The following is a 20,484-nucleotide window of genomic DNA, read 5'->3' on the forward strand; positions in this document are numbered from 1 at the left end:
TATGAAATCCCATGTTTTCAAGGCAAAAGTAAAAGTTGATAGTTCCCTAGTTAGAAAAAGATCAAAACACCAAGATGCATGAGAGTCGTGCTGGATAAACCTTATTAACCACTATCATAGGTTCGTAGACTTTATTTGCTTAGAGCTTCATATCTGCTTAGGAATTCATTACTTGACAGTATTATTAGTAACTGTTATGTGTGAGTACTTCAAGGATACTTCAAGATATGAATACTTGATTTATCTTGCAGTGCTGAAAGAGAATGAATGAAATCCATCACGTACACCTGGAATCATCTCCTCCAGACATGAGATATTATAACAAGGTAAATTTTTTTTTTATTTTATGGCACGGGAGTAAAAGTGGAGATTGGATATTTCATTACTCACTGGAGGGCATACACTTCTCATCATATATAGCCATGGATAATTAAACTAATCCGTTTCTATGACACATCTAACATGAATAATATCGGTGTGTTTCCTTTTATCAAAAGGAAATTATTTTTAATTTATTCCCCACATCAATGAGAAATAACATATTATTGCATCATCTTTCTCAATTTGTCATTTTACAAACCACGATGTTTTGATTTTTTTTAAAGGTAAATTTTGAAACATCTACACATCCGCACTTCTAGCATTTTGAACACGACCAATGATTGTGACGGTTTTTTACCGTTTACAAAACGCTTCCGGAAAATCCGGTTAGAAAATTGGTAGAACAGTACCCCATTGGAAAATTTCCTAAACAAACAGGACGTCTGAAAAGGTATTCCTGTTTCCCATTAAAAAAACAAGTTCCATTTCAAGTCTTCAAACCCACCTTTTTGACAACAGTTTTAGGCTTCCTTATATAGAGCCTTTTCACTCGACGAAAAGTTGCAAATTTAAAAGGGATTCGACTTCTATTGAGAATCCTGTGTCATTGACTGAAAAATCATTTCTCTCTTATGTACATGTATTCACCGCGCTCAAAATTCATCATCAAATCTCTATCTTTTCTTTTTCTCTATTTCTTTTTCTTTTACCCAACGTCTGTTATTCTACAACCATGAGGTGACCGGACGATTGTCGCATGTTTGTAACCAGCCAATAAAAGCGTATGTTTTCAGTAGTTTGCCACAAGTAAAGAAAATTTTGTAACCGATCAAAAGTTTTAATTAGACCTTAGCTGCAGTCAGGTTATGCCGCTTTTATCTCTGTGTAAGTCACGTTGTGAATTTTCTTCCGAAGTTTGGAGAGCAATAGAAAAAAATAGAGTTGCTCTCGGCTACTAGGCCTCGAACAACGCTTTGGCTTTCCTCGCTCGATAAGCACAGGATGATTGCGAAAATAACCAGTTCTTAAAAGCCAGAATTTTAGCCAGTGTTTCATTGTTATGCAAGATTCCGCCCGTGATTACCTTTAGAAATCGGACTAGGAAGTGAACAATATTACAGGAATTTAAAATAATAAATCACAACTTTGAATTCACAACTGACTTAGTATTAAATTGTAGAGCTTAGCTCTCAACTCTGCCGTTGCTTAGAAGTTGGAAAGTCTATTTGTTCACCGTGGATTCAAATTCCGTCTGATTCTCAGAGTCCCCCTCGAGGTTCTCTACAACGTTTTATACAGCTACAGCCTTTCATATGTCGGTTTTAACAGAAAAAGTATCCGTTTCTTAGACCTACCCAAGAAGAATAAAATGATAAAACAGGAAATCTGCTGGTAATGTTCACGTGGTGTTGAATAAGTTAAAATCAAATAACCATAAAGTTTGTCTTTTCGGAATACATCATCGGCAGCTTTTAAAAAAGCCAATAAATGATTTCCCTATATTTTCATCAGCATACTTCATCCACTTAAGAAAGTCAGCACATGTGAAGGTAGACGTTTAAAAAGGACCTTATTTTGCTCACAATTGATATTAGTTGCCATTTTATTGGCTTGTTTGTCTCGATTCAATAGACAGTGTAACACATCAAATAAGATACATTGTGTTCTGATAGATGGTATTAAGAACATAATATTTGTTTTAATTTATACGCTTGTACGTATATCTCCTTTATGCTTGACTAGCGTAGATTATAACTAGCTACTTTTAGGCGTAAAAATATTCTTAAGTTTGACTTTTAAACAAATAATGTGTGTGTGTATGTGTGCATGTACGTTTGTAGAACTTCACAACCAAAACGTCTTTTCTGAATTTATAATATACGCTTTCCTGACAATCAATAAAAAGAAATTCTGAAACTATTTGCACAATATATTTTAAACTCTTTTGATATTTCCGAACGACTACCTCCTAATTGAGCCATTTTCACTATTCTTTAACATTTAGAAAGAGGTTTAAAGAATCAAGTGGGTGTGGCTTTAGCATGTTTTTACTGAACAGGTGAGCTTGGATTGGTTGAAGTATTTTGATAACAAATAGGACGTGATACATCGCTCGCGTTTGTACAAGCCACTCCTTTATCAGCAAGAGCAGATCGCAATGATTTCTTAAACACCTCTCTCCTCGGCGGGATCAGAAATGACCCTTGAGCATATAGCTTGATGCTGTCGTGCTGATCTGACGCAACGGTTATATACACTGATAGGAAAAACCAAAGATAATCTATTGAGCTATTCGATGGCATAGTCCAGCAAAAGCTATAATGGATAAAACTAAATAAAACTTTTGGAGAGGTCCTTTCCTCGGTGAGATAAGAAATGACCCCTTACTATATGTCTTACATAAGTCTGTCGCACGTATAATCACATGTGACCCAACAGTTTTTATAAACTGGAAAAACCAGGGAGAATACATCGCGCTATTCACTGCAATGACCTCAAAAGCAATAATTGATAAAACTAGATGAAACTTTTGGAGAGTTGTGCTAAGAATCACTTTGGTGCAGCGATAAGCACGAAAAAAAAATAGAGCGCTCCTCAGGTCAAATTACGGTTCATTTGCGCTGGAGAGATTAAAGTGCTCCTAAGTTCAATTGTCGGGTTGATATGATCAAAGAAACTTGAAGTGCTTCTCAGTAAATTCACGATTGATATTAGCAGTAAAACTTGAAGAGCTTGAAGTGTACTGAAAACAAGCAAGACGTGATGAACCGCTCGTTTGTTTAAGCCCCGCCTCTGCTGCATACTATTTGTACGAAGGTCTCGCACAAGTCTTGTCACAGCTCGCAAGACTGTGGAAGTCATCGCTTCTAGAAAGTCAACTGCAAGAAATCTCTAGTGACTTTGAGGTAAAATAACGCTAAAACATATACAAATAGACGCTTTAATTTCTAGATTGCCAGGCTTATTGAGAGAGCTTATGATTTACTTTGCCTACGGCGTTGTCTTTTTCTAGCACCATTTTTACCAGTCTTAGTCTTTTTAACATAGGGTATACAGAGCCTCTTGACAAAGCCCAATAAGATAGGGTCACTTTTAACTTTTGAAAGCTGCCTGAGACGTGAAAAAGAGCCCGCATATGGTCAAACAGTCTTGCAAACCCGTGTTGATAAGTTGTCGGTAAATACGCGGGCAAATAGTCAGCTGACCGAGTATGGACAATTGCAGTTAAGGCGTTGTTAGCTCGTTAAGGCCAACACTCAAGATATACGGGTTTCCATATGCAATAAACCGAAAGAATTGACCTCATGATAATGAAAAAAATTTATTGTTCAGTATTTCAATTTAAATGGAACGTTGGGATCGACCAACTTATCGTAATTGAAAATTACGTGGGTACGTAAGCTAATTTAAGCATGCCCAGAAACTAATCGCCTTTCAATTTTTACTTTAGCCCCACCGCAAAAATTCCCAAAAGAGGTAACCCTCAGATTTTTTTTCTCTTATTTTCATAAAATTTACTATTTTCCTATTGTTTGGGGATTTTTACATACTCATTAACGCTTCAAAAATAGCAGCTTGTTTTCTTTTTTTCCTTAGAACCGTGAAACAAGATAAGATGAAGTCCATTACTCTGGTTGCCATTCTTCTTGTTGGTTGCGCCGTGGTCAGTGAAGCAGGGTTGACATGCCCATGTAAGATCAAAATGTTTTATCAAATATATTTTTTCGCAACCAGCTAGACGCAGTTTATTTCCTTGCACTCCATGTTAATAGTTTTACAGGCGACAGCAAAATTATTGTGAAAAAGTCCTCACGTCACAAAGGAACATAAAGACGTTCAAGAAAATTTCGCATGAACACGGAATAGCCGATCTTGTTTGTTATTATTATAATAATGTTATTTATTTATTTATTTATTTTTACTCCTGTTAGTGATTAGATAAATTTCACCACAGAATAGCGCTGCTTCTGAACTTTCGCACAATTTACCAAGACAGCTTGAGTATTGAGATGCTAGAATTGACTGCGCAAGGCGATATTATACTTAAAACTAGTCTCTCTGGAACTTATATTAAACCACTTTTATATTTTGGATCCTAATTCTGTTGTCCTGATGATGCGTTGATATATTTAGGTTTCCCGGATAAGACCTCTGGAAGGATGTTAGTGGTGAGTATTACACCTGCACACTCTTTTCATTTTTTTGTTTTGTTTTGTTTTTAAAAACACTAATCAATCATAATATGATTTGAATTTTGGATCATTACTTGCTACTAATTTTTTAAACTTGAAGTTAACTAAAATCCTACAAGACAGCTATGTCACAAAATTTTCCCCCATCCCCGTCCCCGATCGGAAAATCGACCTCGAGTCAATCGTGGGATTATGTATTTGTTTGTACACCATATGTATAATCTGAAGTAAGTTAAAAGATTTGGTAATTGTACTTTTCTCTCTTTATAGTTCATCAAGCACCTATTTGTCGACATGCCTTATAATCTGGATTTGAAACTTCAGCGTTTTCAAAGTGATATGAAGGTTTACACCAAGACAAGCAGATATCCGTTGCGCGTCAATGTGATCATTGACTACAAAGCCGTATGTGAATATACATACATTTACTTTTTAAAAAAACTTCATAACAAAAACTAGACATTTCGGTACATAATTAAGCAATACAAAACGTCTTACATAAATTAAGCGCGAAAATTCAGAGATCGTATCATAACAATTTGAAATGAGTTTTACACTGTGATGTAAATGATACTTAGCGGCATCCCGGTTTTAAAATGTGAGTTTGTTGATGAATATAAAGATTATTAAAATGTATATGAGAAATAGGATTAAAAAGATTGAGAGTTGAGGTTGAAGTGGGCATTCAGTTGATATCAAGTGAGTTTTTGGGTGACGTTGATTGGGAATAAGAGAACAACCGAGGTTACAATAATTTAATGGCCCACTGATGAAAATCGATTTTGATAGCAGTTTGTAACAATGCGCCAATTGCACATCTCCCATAATGCATCTTATTTGCCCCTCTCCCCCCAACCCCTCCCCCCCAAAAATTGCATAACCCTTGTTTTTCATTTCTCCTGGTATTACAGCCGTCTCAAGAGAAATTGAAAACAATGCTTATGAGAAATTTTGGGGACAAATAAGGTGCATTATGGGAAATGTGCAAGTTGGACTATGATAAAGGTGTATGTTATCGTTTTATTGACATTAATACCTTCAGTAATATTTCGCTATGTTTGGTATCATTTCATAGAAAAGAAAATACTTGATTGTTCACGGAAGGTGCTTTGTGTTACAATACGAGGATGCAATGCCAGGTGCTGACCAGTTGAAATTTTTGAAGCGCATAGCTACCGGAAGGCTGGGAATGGTCGGAGCCGAAGTCGGCATTTACATCTTCAAAAAGGGTTTAAGTAAGTAGAGAAGACACTGGGAAGAGGAAATTAAAGAAACTGAAAAACCAAAAGTACTAAAATCAAGGAAAAAAAACTTTCAAACTTTCTTGTGTGAAGTAACCCTTTACAGTCAGTCTTAAGTAAACAAACAAACTTCCATCCATTGATTCAAACAATAAACTTATAACGAGTTTTGCATTCTTGCGTCACACATTCAGATGGCCGAGAAACGAGGCGAAGCCAGAGTTTCTTCGATCGACCTTAGGTGTAAGAATAACATACATTATTAACTATATCAAGAAGTACGAACAAAGGAAAGCACTACCGTGACAAACGTTTGGAAAATGGATCTCGATGAAGGTTTGCCAAATTTAGCTTTTGTTTCTCTTAATAGTTTTTCTGCTGCACTTAAGAAGCTATATGGAACAAGTGTTTTACCCAATATCCACACACCACGATGTCAGACTAAGAGAGGAATTTAGGCTGATATAAACACCATACTGCAATGTATTGAGTTGTAAATTGTTTGTATCCTCAGCAAGTGGAGTTCTCACAATGGAAGACAACGATATGTGTCAACCGCAAACTTTTACAGGAAAGGTTCATAACATCGGCGTCACCGTGAGGTAACGATATTCATTAAATAAACAACAACACAATATCATAGTCACGTAGAAGGCACGTAGTATGAAAATTTCTGAAATAAATCTTAAAGCCAATGGCCAGTATTTCTAAACCGGGGCTGGAAGCCTCGCTCTATGAGGAGATGATACTGATTTATAGTTAATTTTTGTTCAATGCACTTCACATTTTACGAAAGTCATAACTGTCCTGTCTTTCGCGTCACTACGAATGCTTATGTACGAAAAGGAATATTTGTTGGTTGCAAATGTAATCGTTATGCTCTTCCGGAGCTTTGGGAAATAAGCTATCAATGTTCAGTAATTATCATTGTTATGGGTAGAGACTTTTTTTTGTTTTTTACATATGAACCCATTAAGATTTCAGTTGTAGATATATATATATACTTTTATAATTTTTCATCCTTAAATTGTTGTTGCTTTGTTGGTTTTTTGCATGCTTGTTTGTTGTTCTTGGTCTCGTTTGCTTGTTTTGTATTTGTTTTTATCAGATACTCATTACCGAAAAAATTTGACTTAAGCATTTAGTGTATTGGAATTGTACTTTTGCATGTATACTTGCTTGTTTTGTATTTGTTTTTATCGGATATTGATTCCCGAAAAAAAGGCTGCTTTTTTAACCGAAGCACTTTGCGCACTGGAATTCCATTTTGTATACTGCATGAATAAAAAAAAACCTCTGTAATAAGATGAGCTTATGTCCCTTGACAGTGTTTTATGTGACGTCACGTCAGCCATTTTGGTGTCCCAAAACAATGAAACTGGGGCCATATTAGTGTCCCAGACCAGTTCTGTGGGATTTGAACATTTTTTTTTTGTCAAGACTTTCTTTTGTATCAATTAATGTACAAAGCAGCTGGCCACGTGGGTGAAAAAGCTCTATACACAGATTAAAATCGGAAAATAAAATTTAACAAAAACGAATACTAAAGTGGAAATGGTTTATTTATTTAACAGCTACCTAAACATCAAATCCACCGCCAATGCCTATAAGCTTCGAATTCCGTATATCTGCCTGAAAAACATTGGTCGCCGCACGTTGGACGACGAAGACGAAGAACAACCGCCGGCAAACGCTAATCTCCCCGTTCCAGCATGTGTGCCGATGTAATTTTTGAAAAGTGGATGCCGAAAAGGAAGTTCTGCTCAGACATTCCTTGGATCGATAGAGTAAATGTTTAAAGAAACCCATTGGCACTATACAGTGTTAGTGTTAATCAGGGAAACCCGGCTGAAGTACAAACTTTCCAAAACAGTTACCTTGGCTTAGGGACAGAGATGAGTGGCCATTATAGAGGAGTGGCTGTTAGAGTAAGTTAGCTCAATAACAACAGCAAATGTATCCAGAGAAATTTAGTACAAAAAGCCAAGTATGGTTAGAGCCTTCTTTTTGTAATTGTAACTTGCCATTGGGGTAAGGGAAACAGGAATGAAATGTAATGGTCTGCATGATTTGAATTAAAAAAATGAAATTTGTCAAAACATTTCGTATCTCATTTCCGTTCCATTGGAGACTGTAATAGCAACGGCTTCGCAAGGAAATTCTTGATCACATTTTATTCACCGACCCCATCCCGCGTCTACCCGCTTTGAAGAAATATGGAGTCTTTAAGAAACAAAATCCTGTTTACGGGCAGAAAAATGCTACTGAACGTTGTACTGATCATTTTCAATGCTAACTTACTCGAACTTGTATTTTTACATCTGGTTTGTTCAAAATGATTGGCAACTGATATTGAAACCTTCTTTACATACAGCTGTGATTGAATTTGTGTCTAAGTCGCAAGGTAAGACTTAAGGTGACTCGACCCAGTTTTTTTGGGGGGGCACCATCCTACTTTGAAGCTCTCTGGTATCCCCACCTTTACTTTTATCGTAAGCCTAACACATAGAATGGATAACATATAGATCAATCTACAATATAACATAAAATTTTTGGCGATCGGAGTAAATGTCACGTGGTTATAATGCCACGCCCCTTTGAGGTCTGAGTCGAAAATCTGCTATTGCCGGCATTTTTTCGTGAAAATCTCTCGGCTACATATAGTGCGCATTAGTGCCTTGCGCTGAACAGAGTTTCATCAAAATCGCAAAGACCCAATTCGAGAAATTCAGCGGTTTCCAAATTTAGGTCATAATTTATGCGAAAACGATAAGCAAACTTTACAGGGATTATATCTAATAAATTATGAGATTCATCTCTGTATTTTGGGCATCCTTATAACAGATGGGTCCTTGCAAGTCAGCAAAACAATTTAGGGCCTTGTAAATGAGCGCGATTTCGAGCAAAGCAAACATTTAGAAATTATAGTTTTCGCTATTTGTTGACGTTTGTCAGCGTTTAAGAGTCAATCTCACGAAAAAAGCATTTTCTTGAAAATTCGTAGTTTTTTTTCCTTCAAATTTTTTCAGGGCCACAATTGATAAACTAACAACCCGGACTCTGAATTTCATGGTCATTGAAAAACTGTGACATTATCTTCTATAAGCCCAAACTTGAGTAAACATTGAAGATTTTTAGCGTTTTGGCTGCGTTTGTGCTTTGGGAGTTGTCTATTGTTTCTAGTCTGTCATTATACAGCATTCTTGTTCAGCACGCGTGCAATGACCGCGCTTGGCTGATGTAGACTACGATTGTAGACAAAATAATTTTAAGTTTTTGTTTGACGCAAAATGTCAAATGGATAAAATGAATTTTTGTACTGAAATCTCCGAGTCAAAATCAGATAATCCGAAACACAATTAGGAGGGGAGTACTCGAGTTATGGGACTCGAATTAATTACACTTGGCCCCTGGAACCATACTTCTTAAAAAAAAAAAGGATCCCTATGATATATATATATATATATATATATATATTTTTTTTTTTTTTTTTTTTTTTTCAGTTTAAAATAAGCTGATTTTGCTGTAACATTAGTTAGTTTCCCTAAATCGTTTCATTTAAAATTTTCTTTCTTGATCTTTCATCCAAACAAAAAATGATCAAGTGACATTTTGTGACGTCACAAAATATTAACTCGCTACGCAGAATTTCCTTTTTTCAACTTTTTCTTTGATTATGTCTTCTTTTCTGTATTTTGAAATTAGTTTGGTATTCATCCATAATTTCACGACATCCATCTCTATTACAACAAACGGTATAGTCAGGTCTCTTAGGGTCAGGATCGTTACAGAGTTGACAAAAGCACCAAACTTTGCACAGCGATAGCGTATTGCAGTACCATGAATATTAGAGGGGCTGCCCAATGCAAAACTGTCACTGAAGCGTGCTAAACAGGATTTAAGAGCGCCTGTCTGTAAAAATCAGACAAATTCAAAATTTCGCGGCAAGGGTGGAAAATTCGATTTCTTTCATATTTTAATGTTACATAGGCTAGGGTATTACTAAAATCACTGCATAGTTCTTTCGGTGAAATATCCTTTTATTTCAGAGATAAATGCAAATAAGCAAAATCCGTTAAAATCGTCATTTGAGGCGCTCAATTATTACATGGGTTTGAAAGCCTTGCGTGCAAAAACCGAATACTCTACCGTCTTTAAAACATCACAGCCTTCTTTTACAACTTCTAAATATCTGTTAAAATGATTTGAGGAGATAGTGCTCTGTTCTTTCTATACAATATAATTTAATTTCGAAGGCATACAATTTACTTCAGTAAAAGTAATGCGTGAAAAAACGTAATTTTCACCATGTGCGAAACCTTCAAATTGATTGAGCTGCTGGTGGTTGAATGTTAGAAGGATGGTCTACAGGTTCCTGTAAAAATGTCTTTGGGCAAATGATTAATAGCGACGCGAGAGCTTTACAAAATCTGTTAAAAATGCAGATATTTGACCTTCCGTGGCCGAACTTTGAAGTTGCGAGTCGGACAAAATTTCGTCCCGTCACTTGTCTAAACTCGCAGTAGATTATAATAAAAGGATAGGAAACCCTTTTGATATGTTCTTACCTTAAAATGTGCTGTAAAAGACGAGTCAAAAGGCCATTTTAGCCCGATTATTGAGTCGTTTGATCTTTGTCTTGTAACGTGTAATTGTACACCGCGCAACTGTCAACGTATTCACAAGACAAATACAATTATTTGATCAACTTTCGGGGCTTTTCATTACGACTTCATCTTTTCGACGGCTCAATCATTTGTTAAACATTGCTTAGAATGTAGTATCTGAAAATATTACCGCGCAGATACTACATGTGACTGCTACAACAGAATGACACAGAAATGCCGGTGCTCACATCTTGAATTGCAGGCAGCCGTTTGTAAGTCACGCAATCCAATTTAGCGGGGTGGAGAAGGGTGAAGTAGCAAACAGCCACAACGAGAACAACAGCAATAATTAAGGCTGATCACTATACTGGATAACCTTTGGTGCAGACACAAAAAGCTATCCGGTAAAGTATGAACACCTATCCGGTATGTGACTCTCCTGTTTAGAGATCGGCGCGTTGCAGCTTTGCGTTTCCCCCGGGGGGAGGGGGGGAGGTACTGCCTTATAAGAGGCTAATGGGGATGTGCCGCAGGATGGGGTTGCATTTTTACGACTGGATTGACCATAATGGGGTCGCATTTTCAATAGAGTTACTAGAATGGGGTCACACATTTTCGGATTTTTGGGGGTAAGACTGTTCGTCATATTTACGGTTAGCAAACGTACCAGAATGTTTTTACTGCAGACGGAAAGTAAAGTGGTCTCATTCAATCTAAAAAAATGGGTCAATTCATGAAAATAGAAAGTGAAAGTGAAAGTTGGGATGGCGAAAATTACATATTTGCTCAAAAGTGACTAAGATGGGGTCTATAATTGGCCACGATGGGGTAGGGGCTCTGAGAGGCCAGCGGCACATACCCAGCAAAAATTGACCCAAATATCAAACAAGCGCCCCTATCGAATAAGCGCCCTCCCTCTACTCCTCATAACTTTTTTAAATAGTAGGAATACAAGAGGAATGGGACGGTCTGCTTATTGATGACGAGGATAATCTCGAAGATAAAGAGCAAAGTGATAGCACGTAAATAGCGCGCGCACCGTGAAAGATCGTGACGTCATTACTACAAACTCTCTTGCAAACACAACTCTAGGCTGATTTAGCAACAGAAAGGGAGCGTCAGTTGACGACGGCGCGCGCAAATCAAACAACAGAGCGGCACATTGGCAACGAAAGTCGCGTTTAGTCCTTTCCGCGCGCTTTCCCGTCGTCAACTGACGTTCGCGTTCTGTTGCTAAATCAGCCCATCCAAAAGTCGGGTTTGCATGAGCTGTTACGTCACCATCTTTTGCAGTGCGCGCGCTATTCACGCAATCCCCGGTGGGGGGGGGGGTACTTCTAGAAAAACTGGGCGGGGTTGTGCGGCACGCCTCCTGAAACCTTTACCCTATTTCAGACCAAAATCTGAGATTTTTCCTACCCTATTTCAGACCTGATCCTTAAATCAATACCCTATTTCAGACCTGCCTTATAATCAGTTCCCTAGGTCAGACCAATGTTAAAGGCAATGTTGATACGCTTTGATTAAGTAGGATACAAAACTGTACTGTTACGGAACTTACCCGGTTGGCCTAAAACCCAAAGGGAAATGGTCTTATCGCCTAATTATGAAGAAGTAGCTTCTTCTAAAAAAACATACCCAGACCAAACTGGTCGAAATTGATACCCTTTTTTAGACCAAAAAAGATAAAAAACCATACTCTTTGGCGCCGCACACACCTATATAGCAGATATAAGGGATTACCCCACCCTCCCGGGCCACAATCACTATACATTTGTGTAAAGTGTTTAATGGGACTTCGGTACTCTTGTTTATAACAACCACTGTTTTAACGAATAAAAGGCACATGTCTCGAAGAATCTGTACAGAAAACTTTCATAACCTTTTTATACAAAACAAGAACTGATTACGCTCACAAAAATTCGTGTACAACAGGTCGCAACTAGCAGCATATCCCTTTTGATTACTGCCTGCAACAATGATTCTTGCTTCTTTTTCATTTTTGAAACCCTGTTCGCAAATGAGACACGCGAGTTGTTAGTGTAACCAATAACGTTAATTTATAACGTTCGCGAAATAAGATGACCCAACGAAGGATACCTGTCAAAATAAAAGGAACAAAGGATTTTGTCGCCTGACAAAAAGCTCTAGGCATCTTTCAAGTTTTGGTAATTACAAAATTTTCCAATTTTTTGCAAAGGCCAAACTCTTTTTTTTGTCGCAGTGCGAACAGGTTTAGTTTTTTGTCGATGTTTATTATGATGTCGTAACTAACAACAGCGCTAGATTGTAGAGTGCCAGAGTGGTTACAGTAGAAACTAGACTTTAGCAAATATGAAGCAAGCAAGAAAGAAGAAAAAGGCCATTGGCACGATGACACCATTTTACTGCTACGACCAGAATCCTCAGGGTTTCGCTTTCTTGTACAAATCAGGACTTTTGATCTTGCTGGGATTACTAAATTTAAAAAAAATATATGAAAGTAAAATACGAAAAGGATTCTGGTCGTAGTAGTAAAGTAACGTCATCGTGCAAATGCGTAGTATTCGTTAATAAATCGGCTTTAAAAAAACTCTTTAGTCGTGTATAAAGGGTTTCCAGGTGTACTACATGTACTTTCAAGCACCACCACTCCTCCCCCGTGAAAATGCACATGACAGTATTGCGTGACGAGCAGCGTCGACATTATTGTGCCGTTGTAGCACCGGTCAGATATATACTTTCTTGCAGTGTAAAGCATTGTTTAACAAACGGCTAAGCCGTCGAAGAAGATGCAATCGTGATAAAATTCGCCTAAATCTGATCAAAGATTGGTATTCGACCTTTGAAGACGTCGAAAGTTGACGCGGTGTGTCGGGTGTGAGGTGTAAATTGCAGACGTTACAAACCAGAGGTCAAGCGACGAACGACCGGAAAATGGTGCTAAAATCATCTTTGGACCGGTTCTTTACTGCTCATAATAAGGTAAAAACATTTCGAAACGGCTTTCTATCTGCGTATTTTAACTTAATGTGGGTTTAGACAAGAGAAGGGACTTAATTTATGTCCGACTCGCAACTTCAAAGTTGACCACGGAAGGTCAAATACCTGGATTTTTAACAGATTTTGTAAAGCTCTCGCGTCGCTATTAATCATTTGCCCAAAGACATTTTTACAGGAATCTGTAGACCATCCTTCTAACATTCAACCACCAGCAGCTTAATCGATTTGAAGGTTTCGCACATGGTGAAAATTACGTTTTTTCACGCATTACTTTTACTGAAGAAAATTGTATGCCTTCGAAATTAAATTATATTGTATAGAAAGAACAGAGCACTATCTCCCCAAATCATTTTAACAGATATTTAGAAGTTGTAAAAGAAGACTGTGACGAGGCTTTCAAACCCAAGTAATAATTGAGTGCCTCAAATGACGATTTTAACGGATTTTGCTTATTTGCATTTATCTCTGAAATAAAAGGATATTTCACCAAAAAAACCATACAGTGATTTTAGTTATACCCTAGCCTATCGAACATTAAAATATGAAAGAAATCGAATTTTCCACCCTTGCCGCGATATGTTTGATTTTTACGGACAGGCGCTCTTAATTATTCTAAATTTCACCTGCTGGGGTCCCTGTGGTGTTTTGATTGAAAATTGTTATTTAATACCTTAAATCACTCTGAATTCTATTCTCGGGTTGTAAACAACAATTTCACTCGAACATCTGGCATTCTCATCCATTTTTGTTTATTGATTGTATAATTAAGTTGATTGTTACTGTGCCCTTAAAGGAAGTCCACCGTCCGCCCACATTTTCATAAGTCATTTCTAAGATGGCCTCGTCTTTGCTTCATAACTTGCAAGTACTCAGCTTCTGGGGTCTCTTCTCCTTTTCTAATGTATTTCAATTAGAGGAGGTCTTATTGTGTGGCTTAAGCCTTATTTATCAAGTATTACTGGTCATTACATGTCACTTTAAGCTGAAGAAAGCAAACAAAATTTCAGAAAAAAGAAATTGTCAAAGAGTCTTTTGTATCACATATTATCAGGGATTTATGACAGCTATTCATGAAGAGCAAATAACGAATTGACAGAACCCAAAATAGTTCTTTCCTAGGGAGGTAATTAATTTTTCAGCTTAACATAGGCCTGGATGCCTTTCAGTCTCTCTTTATCCAGTTATCTGCTGGACGCAAGAACATGTTTTGACAGAGAAGCAAGCACCGTGGCAGAAGTCATATCATTTACAATTTCCGCAGTTTGTCTAAGCTTTACAAACAAAAACAAACAAAAAAGAATCTGGTCTCATAAACGAAAAAAAGAAACAAGTTAGCCCAAGCTTCAAAAAACAGCACAGTTTATCATGAAGCCTCTACATTTGGCACTGAAGCACTCGTGTCCAAAAATAATAACAGCTTATCAAGTCGTAAAAGTGAAGACTCAAGTGGTACAAGATTGACTCAAATGATAAATGGTGAATAGTTTAACTGCTGAAACTGTAGAAAGGGAGCCGGGCTAACTTTTAGGGCCTGTTTACATGGAGGAAGGGGACCCCAGGTAGGAATGGTAACCCACTTAGGTGGAGTAACCCGCCTGTCCATATAATATCTCATTTTAATTTGATCACGTTTACATGATAGGTGGGGTCACCCTTCAAGGTGGGTAGCCCGGTCTGCCACACCAGGTAACCCTCCCAGCTGAGGTCAAATTTTGCCATGTCAACGTTTCAAGGTGAGGAAACCCAGGCTAGTCGGGGTCGGATTCGAGATACATCAAATTCGCGCAAAATTCACTTTGGCGCTGGGTGGCTTCACATAATTATTAAAGGTAACAATAGAAAGCCACAACACTGAAGATTGAAGCAAGAGCAGCAATTGAGCGTAGACGTGGTTTGCCAGCATTTTTCTTGTTTACATGGTTAGCGACCATTTACATAATCTTGAGAAACTGCGGATGGCGGGGTTGTAAGATTGCATGTAAAGGAGGGTTAGTTTTTTACCCCACCTAAGCAGGTTACCTCACCTACCTGGGGTCCCCCACCTTTATGTTAACAGGCCCTAAGTCTCAGGAACCGTGAAACTGGTAATAAACGGTATACCTAACCCGGGACTAGTTGTGATACTACCAGCCATCTTCAAGAACGTCAGCATAGCAGCCAAAGAAGCCATTATATCGGTGTAAAACGAATATTAGATTGCGGTTGCTTCATGCGTCTTGTTTTGTGACCTTTTCTGTGTTCGTTTTTGTCACCATCTCTAAATATCAATCATGTTCAAAACACCCCAACTAACAAAATATTTCGTAAAGCTCTTTAGAATGATATTCAGCAATAAAAACTAGGTGTGACCAGGAGCCGATTTCTAGGATCCTGGTGTGGCAACATAGGCATAAGTGAATGCAAAGTTTGCAGTATGTAATCTGTCAAAAATCTGATTGAGTGGTCAAAGTTGGGGCTGATGGGCTTCTTTATCATGACCACTCCATTATTATAAGGGACCAGGCCATAATTATTGTTGACCGTTGCTTTTTTGGTATTTTATGTAATTTTCCACAGCATTATTTTGTGAAAAGTTGGTTACTGAATTGCTCTTGAGGAATTCATGATCGTAAGATTTCGTAACCACGGGGTATTCCCCTAATTGCATCAAACAAATTACATTCATTTTCATAAATGATGCATCATTGGTTGGCTAAAAGAGGCCTTGTTCCTGTAAATTTCAGCTCTTCTGAAGTTAGTTTGTTTGTAAATTGTAACGCACGCGACGACCTTCCTTTTTTTTTGAAAGATCGTATAGACCTACCATTAACACTCTGATCCAAGGGCTCTGAAGTGAATGAGCCGCTTACAGGTGTATAGGCATACAGGGACCTCATACACTTCTTTTTAAATGCAAATGTGCAAAAAATAAAGAGTGTTAAAAATTCCTGAAGAGGCATGTTTTACAACCTCGTCCCCAGGGCTTAATAAAAAGGTAGAAAAATGTAAAGCGACCATATTTTACGTCAATAACTCGTGACAGTAATAATAAGTGATAAACTTGAGGTCGACGGTACGCTCCTTTTACCCCACTCTCTCCATTAATTCTCCGTTTTAAGGGTATTTAAAGTTAGTCAAAGCTACACAGAAAAAAGAGAAGTTGAAATAAGGAGGTGTTAACACCGGGCTCGAACTAGGGACCTCTCGCCCCGAAGGCTGCGCACTAACCAACTGTGCCACCCTTGCTTCTCCTTTTCCCCCTGAGGACGAGGTTGACATGTTTTAATCATTATCTCAAGGACAGGGTTACCAACGAAGCAAATTATAATCTAATCTTAGCTGCACAATTACAAAGTGGGCGCGTTGTCAGTTACGGTTCATGAGGTCGTTCATGTGGCATGTCAAACTTTAACGATTCTATCGTTTAGGATGTGATACATTTGAGTTTTATGTTATTGTATGACATCTTTGAAAGCTGGCTTTGTGATCTGTTTAATTTGATATGTAATGATATTATCACTGGCAAGTCTTAGCAGTGACACTGATAGCCCCACAGTCCGCACAATGAACATGGCCACACTTACTGTGTGGAGACTGGGCACTAGTCAGTATTATGTACATGTAAAACTATTTTGAATAGTGTAACAACAACTAAACATTACCAAATTAAAAACTTAAAAATTGGCAACAGATGTTTTTTATCCAAATCAAACAAGAAGAGTACTCACCACAGGGCACCCAATCTGCTATTATAGGTGAAAGTTAACCCCCCCTTTTATCTGTAATTAGGACCATTTGTGACGGGCACCCCCTCCAGTATTAATCGGTAGGTGCTAAGGAAGCTCTGTGCCAAATTTGACACTTTTGTCGCGTCTGTAACGATCCGGCCTATATTTTGCACTAAGCGACCTGACTAGTAGTAAATTATACATGTATACAGCTATTTCGAGAAAAGTTGTCGCAAAAAATGCTCAAGCGATAATCCCGAAAGGTAATAGCGGAGCTCTCGTGCGCGGAGCACCATGGGTGAGAAAATGTGGTAAGCTACCTATCCGAGAAAATTTGGTAATCACGTGACCGTACACCGACCGACCGTCCATCCGCACCACAGGCATACCAATGTAAAATAGCTTAATCAACAGGTATGGCAACCCAAATGCAACTCGACGTTATTTTGACAGGAAGTCGCGTAGCTACCCGCGTCTTGTGAAGCAGAGACAACTAAGGAGTCAATGAAGACGAAAGCGGAAAGCGGAAATTATCTCTGTACCCGTGTTTTCCAAAGTATAAAGGTTAGACTAATTGTCATGTCAATTAATTGGCAGGCCAGCGAAGCTCAATGAGAAAAAGGGCGACAGAGATCTAGAGCGAGACATAAAAAACAATGGAGACATTTTTTTGTTGGAAGAACAACATGAAAATTTTGTATCGGCGGTAACAAAATGAGAAATGCTAGCGGCCACCAATACAAGGTGAAAATGAGCGGCAGTGGTGAACAAGAAAACGTGCGAAATTTCCTCCATAAAACGTGTAACCTAGAAGTTTCTGGAAGTTTCACGTTGTAGTCGTGCAAAACAACGGCAAAGAAATGTACAAAAAAAGTGTGCTGCACGTGCAAAGTTACTTTTTTTGCTAATTAGACCTATTGTTGTTTTTCACCGTTCTCCAGCGTTGCCTTCGCCCCTTAGCATTGCACGATTTTATATTTTGTTTGAGCAAACTATAAATATTATCGAGAGCTTCGCTTTTAGCCCTGGCTAAATCTATATATTATAAGATATCAAGATCAATCAAGAGAGAATGAGAATACACTGTTCCTGACACTGCAGCTGTCGAACCTACTTTTGTCGCTTTCCTTTAGCACTCGCAAAGATGTGTCCATGGCCTCTCTTTTGTCATTCTTTTTAATTTCATTGAAGAAGAATGAATTCAAAACCACCCACAATACGTTTCAGGATTGTCGCCTGCACTTTTCCAAACACCCTTTATATTTATCTCGGGCCGTAAAATTGTATAATTATGGTTACATAAACAGATTTTGTGGGCATCCTCTGATCATTGATAAATTTAAAGAAGGGTGGCACGCGCTTTTTGCAGAAATAATAAAAAAAAGAATATCAGGTTAAGGTGTTTCGATACAGTTCTTCAGAGGCCATACCAATATTTTTCAATCGCCTTAAAAGTGGTTTTTTTCTTGTCCGATCGCTAAAAAATTTTCACCAGTAATTGGCTATGGATTGAAATTTGTGAAAATGTAGTTTAAGTAAAAATCGATTTTACTATGACAACAATAAACAAAAAATTGATAAAAGCCGAATTTTTTGTGATTTAGACCAGCTACTGAAAATCCAACACTAGGAACTTAAAGTTTGGTGTTTAGCAAACGATCTCCGTAAGAAGTAAAAAATTCTGTATGTTTGAATTCGACTAACCGAAAATATATAGCTGTGATAGATTGTTTAATAAAAACGTTATAAATGACTCAAAGTTTTCTTAAGTAGTGTCACAATGCTGCTTAATATCATATTTCGATGCTAGGAAATTTTGGTTTATTTTCGATCTTGCGATCCTAAAAACTAACACGTTTTCTCACCACCTGTCTAAGTGCAACTTCATTCAAAATTTCGACTTTTAGCGCTTTTTTGTATATCTCTGAAACGACTCGACGAATTTTTTTAAAATCTCTTCACATGATCTTCATAATCTATATAATAATGTCCGAAACTTTCGTTAAGATTGATTCACTGCAACACCTTCAAATTTCAGGACAAACCAAAAATACGAACCGGTCAAAAATCCGCGCTACATGATTCACTGTTTTGACGTTATGCTAATTTTTCCAAATTGATGCGGACAATACATATATCCATGAATAGTACATTTCAGTGTGAGTATTGTCAATGTTTTACATTCAAAAGATACGATAAATTCAAACTAAAATGTGCTAGTCATGGAGGTATGTATAGTGCGCATTATTTTGGAAAAACTAGCATAACTTCAAAACAGTGAATGTTGAAATTTTCGTTTTGGTCGAATGCAAGCATACAGAATTTTTTACCTCTTACGGAGGATATTTGCTTAACACCAAGCTTTACGTTCCTAGTGTTGGATTTTCAGTAGCTGGTCTAGATCGAGCAAAATTTGGCGTTTATCAATTTTAAAGTTTTTTGTTTATTATTGTCATAGTAATATCGATTTTACTAAAACCTACATTTTAACAAATTTCAATCTACAATCAATCATTAGTGAAAATTCTATAGCTATCAGATAAGAATAAAATCACTTTTAAAGCGATTGAAAAATATCGGTATGGCCTCTGAAAAACTATATCGAAACACCTTAAAAAGAAGATCCAAAGTCTCAAGAGCAACTAGACTAGGAAAATGGTTGTTGAAAAGATGACTGTGTTTTCTGCTTATACAGTAGTAGAACTAAATTCTTGACGAAACAGTTCGACTAAATCTGTCGAATGCTTGAAACACGTTAGATCTTTACCTGAATGAGTATTTCTCTCTTTGGTCTCGACAGCAGTAAAATATTTTGGTCTTCATGGTATTTTTAAACATTCAATAGTAGATTCATTAGCTATACATAAAAAGTAAATATTCTCCTTTTGAAGCATCCATGATCCCAGTCAATCCGCCTTACGCCAATAACGATCGCGACACATTCATCTCAAACTCTATTTCATGTACTCAACTCATACTTATTTTTTTAACTCGCTCAAGTCAGAAAAACATACCCGGTAGTTCTACAGTTAAACCATCATGTGAAACTTAAAACGATAAGTTAGTCGCACTAAATAAATTAGTCGCACTAAATAAATTTCTATAGATCGATTCACATATAAATTGTGTAAAATTAGAAAATAAAAAAAAAAGCATAAGGGTAGGACAAAGTGGGATCTCCGTACCAGTTTAAAAACGTTAAGCATCAAAGCAAGGCGCTCTCGGGGAGTTTATTTTACGCGACGGACGAGAAAGACAAAGAAAATTCCCTCACCACCGCTTCGTTTCTTAAAAACAGTGAAAAGACTTTTATCACTGCTTTTTGTTTAATAAACACTTTCCATGAAATCAACATTTAATAATGAACTACAGATTAAATTCATACAATTAACGCATTCATTATAGAGAGCTCGCGAAAAAAATATTTTTTTCA

At 37.4% G+C, this 20,484-nt stretch overlaps 1 protein-coding gene across 1 annotated transcript; it reads left to right on the top strand.

Moving 5' to 3' along the window:
- Nucleotides 1-3,076: 3,076 nt before the first annotated feature.
- On the top strand, nt 3,077-7,856 carry LOC140947710 (uncharacterized). Its single transcript, XM_073396885.1, has 7 exons — nt 3,077-3,227; nt 3,919-4,013; nt 4,456-4,490; nt 4,785-4,919; nt 5,590-5,749; nt 6,270-6,357; nt 7,330-7,856. The coding sequence occupies exons 2-7, from the start codon at nt 3,938-3,940 to the stop codon at nt 7,481-7,483; spliced, it is 648 nt and encodes a 215-aa protein (XP_073252986.1). The 5' UTR covers nt 3,077-3,227; nt 3,919-3,937; the 3' UTR covers nt 7,484-7,856.
- Nucleotides 7,857-20,484: the final 12,628 nt, after the last annotated feature.

The sequence above is a fragment of the Porites lutea genome, chromosome 9, assembly GCF_958299795.1.
Source record: "Porites lutea chromosome 9, jaPorLute2.1, whole genome shotgun sequence".
Taxonomy (NCBI): domain Eukaryota; kingdom Metazoa; phylum Cnidaria; class Anthozoa; order Scleractinia; family Poritidae; genus Porites; species Porites lutea.

What these genes read in the sequence shown, in the direction of transcription:
- LOC140947710 (XM_073396885.1), top strand. Translation starts at nt 3,938, where the DNA reads ATGAAGTCCATTACTCTGGTTGCCATTCTTCTTGTTGGTTGCGCCGTG. An exon ending in CCTCTGGAAGGATGTTAGTG is followed by an intron (nt 4,491 to 4,784) that starts GTGAGTATTACA and finishes CTCTCTTTATAG; the next exon opens with TTCATCAAGCACCTATTTGT. An exon ending in TGATCATTGACTACAAAGCC is followed by an intron (nt 4,920 to 5,589) that starts GTATGTGAATAT and finishes ATCATTTCATAG; the next exon opens with AAAAGAAAATACTTGATTGT.